Source organism: Ips typographus, linkage group LG2, assembly GCF_016097725.1.
Source record: "Ips typographus isolate SLU linkage group LG2, UJ_Ityp_2.0, whole genome shotgun sequence".
Lineage (NCBI taxonomy): Eukaryota > Metazoa > Arthropoda > Insecta > Coleoptera > Curculionidae > Ips > Ips typographus.
In genome coordinates, this window is record NC_138423.1 from 25,826,985 (window position 1) to 25,838,395 (window position 11,411).

Genomic DNA, 11,411 nt, shown 5'->3' on the forward strand with positions numbered 1-11,411 from the left:
TTTAGCCCCCTAACATTATACAACAATGTTACGTTTTTTATTAGGTTTTAATTAAAGTTAAATAAAACAATAAAATAGTTTAAATATGAGAAGAGAAGAAGAAGTAGAGAGTGACATTTAATATGACCGTAGAGGATGACAGTTTTGACATTGGCTAATCACTTGACAGTGACAGTAGAGGGGCAAGGGTGGTAAAAAAATGGTGGTGAAGAAGTTAAAAATGTTTTGACCAAAATATATTTAAAACAAACCCTTTTTTGATTTTAACTTTAAAAAATACGTCGAATTCTATCGCTATGGCGTCAGATGATGATAAACAGTTCTTGAAAAGTGAAATCGAACGACTGACCAGAGAACTTGATCAAGCAAGCAGTGAAAAAGTCCAATCTGCACAGTACGGACTGGTACTGTTGGCAGAAAAGAAAGAATTGGAACAAAAATGCGAAGAATTCGAAACGTTGTACGAAAACACCAAACACGACCTGACCATAACTCAAGAGGTAATGCAGTCAAGTTGTGCTGCTGTTGTGGCAAATCATTAAATTTGCATTGTTTCAGGCTCTGGCCAAATTCCAATCTAGTCATAAGGTAACCACGAAAACGGGCATAGAAACAGAAGAATCGCTGATAAATGAGTCGGCAGCTAGGGAAACATCACTTTTTTCACAAATAATTGATTTGGAAAATGACAATAAACAGCTTAGGCATGAGCTGGATAGAGTTACAGCTGAACGAGATCGGATGCTACAAGAGAACAATGATATGGGCAAAGATAAGGAGGACAGAAGCATGGAGTGTAAGCGGTTACGGACCGAATTACGTGAGGTCAAATTTAGGGAGAATCGACTTATACTGGATTATTCTGAGTTGGAAGAAGAAAATATTGCTTTACAAAAGCAGGTGGCTTCTTTAAAGAGTTCACAGGTAAGGACCATAATGCAAAACTACAGTAAATTTTAAAAAATTCACCTAAAAACTATGAAGTCATTTTTTAATGCCAATTATATGAAGTTAATTACATGGTCACCTCTTCTATCTTGTGTGTGATAGTGACATTGACAATAGTATGGAGCAAATGTGATGATGATGTAATTTGACAAAACTGTTTGATCAGCTGTCAATTTACGTCAGGATGACATAATTTCATAAAACCTTAGTTGAACCAACTGTCAAATTATGTTATTGTGACATCCCATTTGTTCTGCAATACAAACAAGGGCCGCATTTGTTTTGAGGGTGCTGAGCGGATTAGAAGTCACAATGACGTAATTTGACAAAACAGTATTTTAGCCAACCGTCAAAACGTCATCGTGACGTCAAAATAGCTCTGCACGCTCAATGGATCGTCAAAACGGGCATGACCTTGATAGCGCAATCAGAGCAAATGTGAGGCTCCCAGCAATCATAACATATTTGGATAAAACCATAATTTGTGTGATATTTTTCTTACTTGTAACTTTCCTATGAAACTAAAAATACTACAAAATGAGCCAAAACTGGCCTCTCTAGCTCTTCATGTTACCGAACTATTGAATTTCAAAAAGTGGTAAAAAAGACCCCTAATACCCCCCAATCTTTCAATTTTTGTGAAAAATGAAAAATTTTAAAGTGCTTTTTTTGTACTTATTTCACTTAATGTAAGGTCCTTTGGTATAAATATGTTTTTTGCTGTGCATTAGAACCCTCCTGGAGCAAAATAAAAAATTGCCAAAATTGCACTTTTAGCAAAAACTGCATTTTTTCAGTTTTGGAATAATTGTAACTTTTTTATTTCAACTCTTATAGTTTTCACTAAAACGCCATGAGAAAGAGGATAAAAAATACTACAAAATGAGCCAAAATTGGCCTCTCTAGCTCTTCATGTTACTGAGATATTGAATTTCAAAAAGTGGTAAAAAAAGACCCCTAATACCCCCCCATTCTTTAAATTTTTGTGAAAAATGAAAAATTTTAAAGTGCTTTTTTTGTACTTATTTCACTTAATTTAAGGTCCTTTGGTATAAATATGTTTTTTGCTGTGCATTAGAACCCTCCTGGAGCAAAATAAAAAATTGCCAAAATTGCACTTTTAGCAAAAACGGCATTTTTTCAGTTTTGGAATAATTGTAACTTTTTTATTTCAACTCTTATAGTTTTCACTAAAACGCCATGAGAAAGAGGATAAAAAATACTACAAAATGAGCCAAAATTGGCCTCTCTAGCTCTTCATGTTACTGAGATATTGAATTTCAAAAAGTGGTAAAAAAAGACCCCTAATTTACTACCCCATTCTTTCAATTTTTGTGAAAAATGAAAAAATTTATTGTGCTTTTTTTGTACTTATTTCATTTAATTTAAGGTCCATTGGTATAAATATGTTTTTTGCTGTGACTTGTGAAATTGCTGTTTGGCATGTGCTTCACCAATAAATGTTGATTGGTTGATTGATTGATATGACTTAAAATTTCACCTTGAATGCATATCCCAAATAACCATTAACTTTGCTCTCTTACTAAGTTTTTCGAATAATTATTATTGAGAAACCCTTCATCAAAAGTGTAGTAATATGATATATTTTACACTGTTGCAATATCAAAAATAAAATTAACCCCTACCCTCTCTAGGTGGAGTTTGAAAGTTTGAAACACGAAATCCGACGACTACACGAAGAAATGGAACTTCTTAATCTACAAGTTGAAGAACTGACAAAGCTGAAAGGAATCGCAGAAAAACATATGGAGGAAGCTCTGGAATCGTTACAGAGCGAACGAGAAGCAAAATACGCCTTGAAAAAAGAACTAGACCAACAGATTAATAGGGAATCCTTCTACAATATCAATAATTTGGCTTATAGTATACGTGGCATGACTGAAGACACTGTTTTGGGCAGTGATGGAGAAGAAGAAGGTTTGTTTTCACTTGCGGTTTTGTCACCTAGATGACCAACTCTTCATATAGGTTTGAAACATATTGAGGCGTCGTTATCGAGCGGTACTGGTTCCGAACTGCTGTCTCCAGATGAGAAGCACGTGGATCTGTTTTCTGAGGTGCACTTAAATGAGCTAAAGAAGCTGGAAAAACAACTGGAATCACTTGAAAAGGAAAAAATAAGTTTGACGCAAGGTCTTCGAGAAAGTCAAGGTTTGGTAGAGAAAAGTCAAGGAGAATTACAAGTTTTCATTGCTAGGTAATGTCATAGGAAGATCTAGTGTACTAGTGGTGCTGTTGTGCAACTAGAGTAAGTATTAACATTCTATTGTTTTTAGGATGACACAATTGGCGGCCCACGTGGACTCTTTGCAGCACTTGTCGCATAACTACGACAAGGCATTGCAGAAACCTTCAGAAGTAGCAAACAAACTACTAGGCCAGTATCAGCAGTGGTTTAAACTGTCCAGTAAAGAAGTGGAACAACTGAAAGAGGATATCAAACAAATGGAGAAGCTTACTAATATATCAGATGCCACATTGACTCTGAGAAATGAAATCACCAACTTGAAAAACAAACTTCTGGATACTGAACAGAAACAAATGGACTTGGACGGTGATTTCAAGTTGCTTAAAGAGTTTGCCAGTCAGGCTGGTGCAACCTTGGATGAAACTCAAAATAACCTGCAAAGTGTGACTGAAGAATTGGCTCAACTGTACCACCACGTTTGTACAGTTAATGGACAAACTCCGACTCGAGTTGTACTGGACCATGAAAAAGAAGGTTTAACCCCCAGTAAGTTATTTATATTGTTTTATGGGTTTGAGTTTGATTGACTTGGTTATACAGTGACTGAAACCGCCCCAATGATGATTGGTGAAATGAGCAAACTGGAACTTTTGAGAAGTAGACTGAAATGCGATGTACCATTACACGACTTGGAAAGTCTTAACGAGACGGCCACATTAGCGCGAAACGTTTGCACTATTATGGACCAAATCAAACATCTACGAGGCGCTATCGAAAGCACAATTGAAAAGTCCAAGAGGGAGAAGACTACCAATGGTTCATTTGAATGTATGTATTTCCTAAATTATACAGTGCGTTTTTTTTTAACGCACAACATAGGATTTTACGTGTTTAATTTTTAAGCCCATGTTAGACCATGTTATTTTGGAACTGCAGGTCTAAAACTTGACGGGTGTGTCTTTAGTACCCTGAAGCTTAAGTAAGTTTAGCAATTTGGTCTAAAAAGTGATTAAAAATGGCAAAAAATCATTTTTTTTCGAAAAGATTTTATCGTTTTATACTCCCTGTATGCATTGTTCTTTTTTGTTTTTGATATCGACAGGGCAGGTAGCAAGTAGAGTGATATATTTTGACTGCATCATGGCCCGACATCTTTTGAACGTCAAAAGGGCATTTTACGGTTGTTTGGAATACTGTTTGGCTTCAAACTGAGGTCACTTTGAACAATTCACTTATAAAAATACCTCTTTTGTTCTTAACTTTCTTGATATAAAGTTAATGATCACCCTGTTTTACTTTCTACGCCAAATTTTACCTGCTACCTGCCGTGCCAGTATCAAAAACAACAAGCACCTATCATACATACAGGGAGTATGGAAACATAAAATCTTTTCGAAAAAAGATGATTTTTTGCAAGTTTATAATCACTTTTTAGGCCTAATTGGTAAACTTGCTTAAGCTTCAGGGTACGAAACAGCCACCCTTCAAGTTTTATACTTGTAGTTCTAAAATAACATGGTCTGACATGTGCTTAAAAATTTAACACGTAAAATCCTATGTTGTGCGTTAAAAAAAAACGCACTGTATTTACCTGTTCAGTTGAAATATCGTCATTACGTCATTCATAGCTAACGAGGAGAGCAATCAAGAGATTCAAGAACTGCAAGAACAAGTGATTAGACTGAAGAGCCTGCTGTCCACTAAGAGGGAACAAATAGCCACTTTGCGTACCGTCCTTAAATCTAACAAGAACACCGCTGAAGTAGCTCTTACCAATTTGAAGGCCAAGTATGAGAACGAAAAGACTATCGTTTCGGAGACTATGATGAAGTTGAGGAACGAATTGAGATTGTTGAAAGAGGACGCAGCTACGTTCTCAAGTAAGGTTTTTGTACTAGTTTCGAAAACCTTGTTTTGTTGTTTTCCAGCCTTTCGTTACCAAAAAAATTTAGTAAAGAAAGAGAACTGTGGCTCAAAAAAACAAAATTAATAATTAATGTAATTTAATTGTCAATTGTAAATAATTTATAAAAGTAGTAGTGTGAATCATCATTGTAAAAGTGTTTACTGTAAAGTAATTTACTACAGTAACATTTGTGAGTAGTAAACTACTCACCAATCGATCAATTAATTAGGTACTTGAAAGTAAGTTAAATAATGGAAAAAACATACTTAATTATTGGTAATTGTCTTAGTCTTCGGAAAATAACTCCCTTCTGACGCCCTTAAGGGTGAAATGTCCCTCTTAGGTTTTTGTAGAAAACTAAATTTACTACAATTTTTGACCCTTGAGATATTCCTGAATTTTGCCGTGTGGCCGAGTTACCGATAATTAGAGAGTCAAAATGTCTCTAAGGTTTTGATAGATAATTAAACTAGCTAACATTTTTCCCTTTAAACTTTTGCTGGTGGAAAGTTGAAATTGTTTAAAAACGATAACAATGTTTTTTGGTAATTTACAGAACTTTAGAAATGCGTTAATAAATCAAATCGTAATTGAATTACATTTTACAATTAAAGTAATCAATTCAATTTACAGGGTGCCCGTTTTATGAATTGAAGCAAATTTGAGCAATTACGAGTCGATTAAAATTCCGGAGAGAAAAAAAAACGAAATTTTGGAAATTAGTTTTTATTTTTTTATTAATTTATTTGATAAGATAACTGAAAACAAACTACACTTTACCATTGCCACTTTTCCTTCTCTATGACGTGACAATATCAAATTTCAGTTCCGACGTTTCGCTATTCAGTTACCATCAACAAATTTGATTTTACTTATTTGCGCCATAATTGATTTTTACATTTTTGAAATGGGCTATTTTTTCTGATTACGGTGATGTGTCCTATAATGTAGTTCGAAGTGGCAGTTTATTGAAAATAACGAAAATTATGTTTTAATAAAGGGTCTCTTGAAAATAACAGCTCAACAATTCACTTGACATCATTGACTTTTTCAAACCGATGAGCATGTGACACTGTTAAGTTACGAAATTTCCTCTGACTTTCTAATCAATTGTTGGTTGATGTTATTTTAACGCACTCTTCTGGGTCTTTCCTGATTTATTTGATGAGGTATCTAAAAATAAATTTAAACTTTACTGTGTCATTTTTCCTCTTTTTCCAAGTAGCATTAATGACATAAAATGTCTCAGTTTTTGACAACTGTCAGTCAGTTTTTGGGAACGCTATACCAGGGTGCATATTCTTGAAGCGAGGGAAGAGAATTATCAAGAGGGTCTGTAGAATTTGACAGAAACCCGCCATTGTCAGCTTCTTCTGTGTCACATTCTATCAGCACTTCTATTGAGAATTTCGTTCCCTGCTTTCAAGAATAGGTCCCCAGATAGAATTTTACTTATTTAAAATGTATTTTTTTACAGTTTAGCTAAAATATCACAAATTGTATCTTCACAAAGAGTGCATTGTAAATGATATCAGTCAACAATTTATTAGACTAGACCACCTTTCGTGTCATCATCTGACAGTTTGTCACGTGATCATTCTTTTGCTCTTCAAATAACGGAGGCTCGTAAAACACCGTAAGACACCCTGTATTTGTTAACAGCTGACTTTCAAGCAGAACGACTCGTTAACCGATACACAAACAATTTTCTTTTAAAGGTTTGAGAGCCATGTTTGCAGCCAGATGCGAGGAATACGTCACCCAAGTGGACGAACTGCGTCAGCAACTAAACGCGGCCGAGGACGAAAAGAAGACATTGAATCAGCTGCTCAGACTGGCCGTCCAACAGAAACTGTCGCTCACTCAACGTCTGGAAGACCTGGAGGTCGACCGAGAAATTAGGAACGCTCGAAGACAAAACAATCGCACTTTCCAAAGACCCGGCCGTTCGAATCGCGACAACATGTTTTAGCCAAAATCCCGACCTAGACCTATTCTGTATGCCGTCGCTTTTATTACCTCGTTTTTCAAACTTTAACGAGATTTCATGTTAGAGCTAAATGATTACTTCGGCAAATTGCCGATCAGTTAACAGAGAAGAAGGTAAGTTGTATTTTTAGTTTTACTTTGCAAAAATATTATTGTACTGAATAACTTTGGTTTAAGTGGTTTAAGTAATGAAGGTCTGGGGACAATGTCTTGGTTACTATTAGGAAATTGTGGTGGTTGGGTTGTGTAAGGCTGCCAAATACTTTTTTTATTCTAAAGAAGTAGGTCGGAGTAGAATTGCGTGTGTTACTACTTTACATCTATTATCCACACTTTGTTATTTTAATAATAACATTTTTTTAAATTTGCTGATTGTGGATCTACTGGATGTACACTTTTAGTAACACACGTAGAGTAAATATTTTAGAGACATTTATTAGGAATTTAGCCAATTTTATCTTGTGTAAAAACTAGTCGGGTCGATTGAAACTATTCATTTTTTAATATCTTTTTGTGTCTCGATAATTTTAACTGACCCTGACTCTGAAAGTTTTCTTATTTAATACTTTATCTCGCCATTGTAGTAGTTTCATTCAGAAACAGCTTAACCGTACTTTATCATAAATTGTGATATATATTACTGTGTGTTTTTTGGCCAAAGTAGTATTTTTATTAGGCACATACAGTACTGAGAGGTGTCTTTTTTAAGCAACTTTTGGATGTGTTAGGCTGTACTGTACTTTAATGGAAATAGAAGTAAAATTCTTGTTGAAAATACCAAAACACTGCATAATCATGTTTGAAAACTATTGACTGACCAAATTTTATTTAAATAGAAGTTTTAGACTAACCTAACTAGAGAAGAAGCATAAAAGGTGGTTTACAAAAGACACTCTATAGAATAAATTGTGTTTGTCTTACAGTTTGAAAAAAAGGCAGCTATTATTGCCTATTATCTTTGTTGTAATGCCCTTTTCGATTACTTAATCTTTTTATATACTGATAGTGATTTAACAGAGGCATGTTGCAATATGTCTTCTAGTTTTAATTATTTTCTACTCTTATTTATTATTAGATTTTTTATATATATTGATTGTTATAGTGAATGTTCTTATACTTGTTTGTTTATTTATTAAGTTTCAGCACCGAAGCTTAGACGGAAGTCCGAAACATATATTACAGAATCACTTGTAGTCTAATCTGTTAGATTTAACCGTCTATGTAGCTATTATATCTAGTTGTAGGACTTTTATTTCTTTCGTATTAGGCAGCATTGACTATATCATGCTTGCGAAACTTTTTCTATGGTTCGTCCCTCCACAAATCGGTGGACATTTGAAGTCTCTTAACAAGAAATAATAAAAATCATCCCGACGGGACCATATTAATTTTAATTGGTCACTCTGTAGGGAGTTTAAGGTGTAAGGGTAAACATTACTTCACGAAGCTCATTTCAAAAAAGGCCATACGTATTTTCCGTTGGTTCCGAGTCCATGTAGCTGTTTTTGTCCTCCTCTGTCCATTGGACCACGGAAATATATTCCCGTCCCTTTTTCGCGTAAATAATAAATGACATTATTGTCATTGAATTGTTATTTTAAAGCCAAAATGGATTCATTACTTAACAGGAAACTGTTTTGGCTCCTATTGTGGTAGTAAGACAACAAACTCATACATTTGAACGTAATCATCCATCCATATTTTATCATTGTGTGTATTAGAAAACTTAAAAAAAAGCATTTACTAACCGGAAACGATCGGTTATGCGGTAATAAAAATCTGATGTGTTTCTCATAATAGTTTTTATTATTAATATTGAAATATTGTTAATTATTACTTCCACAGTCAGCTTAACTTGTGGTTAATGTTACTTAATTGTACCTAATATTTTTAATAAAATTGATATTATCGGAATAATTTGTCTCCATTTTGTCCCTTCAAGCTAAATTTATTTGTTAACACATTTGCTTTATTTAATGGTAAAACAGTACTCTAGGTTCTTGAGCGGTAATCTTATTTTCATGTAAAAACTTGTATTTGGCCAGGTGTCGCATTATTTCTCTGTGATCGGTTTCGTTATTGTCCAGGGAGGAAAGAAGGGTTACTATCAAATGAACACTACCAACTATGGCAAATGTGAGAAGCATCGATTCAAAAGCGGATAATGGCATTTTTGTTATTTATACCTACAACATTTACAATATGTGGGACTGTATCATAAATGTCTTTTACTTACGTGTTTATACACTGGTGAAGGATTTTTCAAAAATGTTTACTTATAGATGCCAGAAACATGATGAAATGTATAAGTCTAATGAGACTCTCTACATGCTAGAAATATGTATAACTGAATTTTTTGAGTTTGATTTTTTGTCGCTATGAAGTTTTTGATTATTTTTATGACAAGCTGGTGCAGTTTGATTAGTTGGACATTTAAGATGCATTTATAGCACTTTTAGTATTTTATTCCCAAGTTATTCTTTGTCTATTAGTTGGTGATAGTGTAAACTTCTAGTCTGTAACTATTATTAATATTTTTACTTAAAAGGTTACAGATTTTGGTTTCCTTATTAATTTGTGAACACTACCTACCAGTTTCTATACCATATTTAAACTTTCTAAAATATAATAGGTTTTACCGAGTGGGAGTTTTAGGAAGTTTTACACCCGAGTGCACTGTGTAATCTGTAGCACGATCATTAATTACATCAAGGAAGAAATTAGATCGTTTTATATTCTGTAGGCATATAGCAGCAAAGCGAAATTTATCGGTGATGTAAACTTTCCTGCCCTCGTGAATCAGCATATGTCACAAGAAAGGAGAGAAAAAAAAGACTTTAATCACGCCCCAGTTTGGCTTGCCAGACGGGGAATGCACGCCGGTCTTTTATAGTAGCACTGTTGCCGTTTGTTTAGTTTAGAATTTCTTAAAGTACACTTGTTGACTCCTTAGATTGTTCTGACAATTTTTGGGAGGTTTTCAGTAGTAGTACTCCTTTCTGGCATTTTCTAGAGACGTCTGACAGTTTCAAAAAAAAAATGTGGAGAACTGAGTTTAGAACACTTTTTTGAGTACTTGAAAATTTGATTTTTTGTTTTTATTTATTTCTAACCTTATTTGAAAAGCTGTTCCAAAACGCAGACAATAGATCATTTTGAGTCACCTGGTTTTGACACTGGTTTTCGACGGCAGCCATATTGCCGGGGGGGCAGACAACTGAATTTAGCTGTATGGATTTTCATTGTTATTTGTGATCTCCTGGTGTTTAATAAACTGTTTAAAAGTAAGCAGAGTACATTTAGTTAATATGTAAGGAGAGACACTGTTAAAAACTAAAAACATCATCTGTGCTTTTGGAAAGCCTGTAACATATAATGTTTTTGAATCATTATCTTTAAATGACTCTTCTGACAAGCCAGACGATTTTAGTTTTTTTTGCAATGTATAATTTTTTGATTTGCAAAATTGAGATTTTCTGATAGACAATTTATACACAGCATTTTGTTCACTTTTCAGTTGGCTATTGTCATCAATTTGTTGAAGTTGTTCCAAGTAAGATACAGATACTTCTGTAGATAGACCTGCAGTGGGTTCCCTGTCCATGTTCATAGCTAACGTGCTCTCTCACTTTCATGCTCATCTTCCTTTATAAAGGTCTTATTACAGATAAAATAACTTTTGTACAAAAACTTACTATTATGAGACGTTTTGTTTAACACTTAACTGCTTGAACATGCCCCTATACACTTTGTACATTTTGGGTTTTGGTAATAATATATATCCCATATTTACAGAAGTCCCAGTCAGGATTGTCCTTATCTTCCAATTTGGCTGGTTCGCCTAAAAAAACCAAACAAAACTGACAATACACTAAAATTAAAACAATATTTTATTTAACCATACTTCGTTAGATGCTGTACTACTGACAAATAATAATAATAGATACCTGAGACAGTGATTTGCACAAATTCGTGCATTATTAAGGAAGGTTTTACTTAAATCCCCACGTTTTGAAGCGGCAACCCATTTAAGTCGACGTTCTTTTGACAAGGCGTTTAGTTGTTCTCCCCGGTTCTTCAACGCTTTGGGAATCTTGAAAAATCGAACTTTATCCCTTTCTCCTCTATTTCCACAACGCACGACTGAACAAAACGACGGCATTTTTCTACAATCTTCTGAATTCAATCGAAAATTTCTATGGTTTACATTTAGCTAGTGGGTCTGTATGCCCCCCCGGCAATATGGCTGACTTACGTTTGACGTTTGTGACGTCACCTCGAAATGGTCTATTGCCGATGTAATCACCTGCATTTCATTTGAAGAAAGGAAATCTGAGAGAGAAAGAGAGAACTGTGTCA

The 11,411-nt window shown here is 34.4% G+C and overlaps 1 protein-coding gene and 1 long non-coding RNA gene across 3 annotated transcripts; one reads left to right on the plus strand and one right to left on the minus strand.

Annotated features, from left to right (window-relative positions):
* The first annotated feature begins 162 nt into the window (after window positions 1-162).
* BicD (Microtubule-associated protein Bicaudal D) lies at window positions 163-8,969 on the plus strand. The gene is made up of 8 exons (XM_081974322.1): window positions 163-500; window positions 559-924; window positions 2,604-2,886; window positions 2,938-3,166; window positions 3,246-3,703; window positions 3,758-3,985; window positions 4,786-5,037; window positions 6,782-8,969. Exons 1-8 carry the CDS (start codon window positions 297-299, stop codon window positions 7,033-7,035), a joined length of 2,274 nt encoding a protein of 757 aa, XP_081830448.1. The 5' UTR covers window positions 163-296; the 3' UTR covers window positions 7,036-8,969.
* LOC145725527 (uncharacterized) lies at window positions 8,838-11,312 on the minus strand. 2 transcript variants are annotated; one of them, XR_014177321.1, is made up of 4 exons: window positions 11,000-11,312; window positions 10,748-10,893; window positions 9,289-10,697; window positions 8,838-9,238 (listed from the first exon to the last, which is right to left on the minus strand). It is a non-coding gene; the product is annotated as an uncharacterized LOC145725527 (long non-coding RNA). The 2 variants fall into 2 exon arrangements; XR_014177322.1 differs by lacking the exon at window positions 11,000-11,312 and adding an exon at window positions 10,957-10,971.
* Window positions 11,313-11,411: the final 99 nt, after the last annotated feature.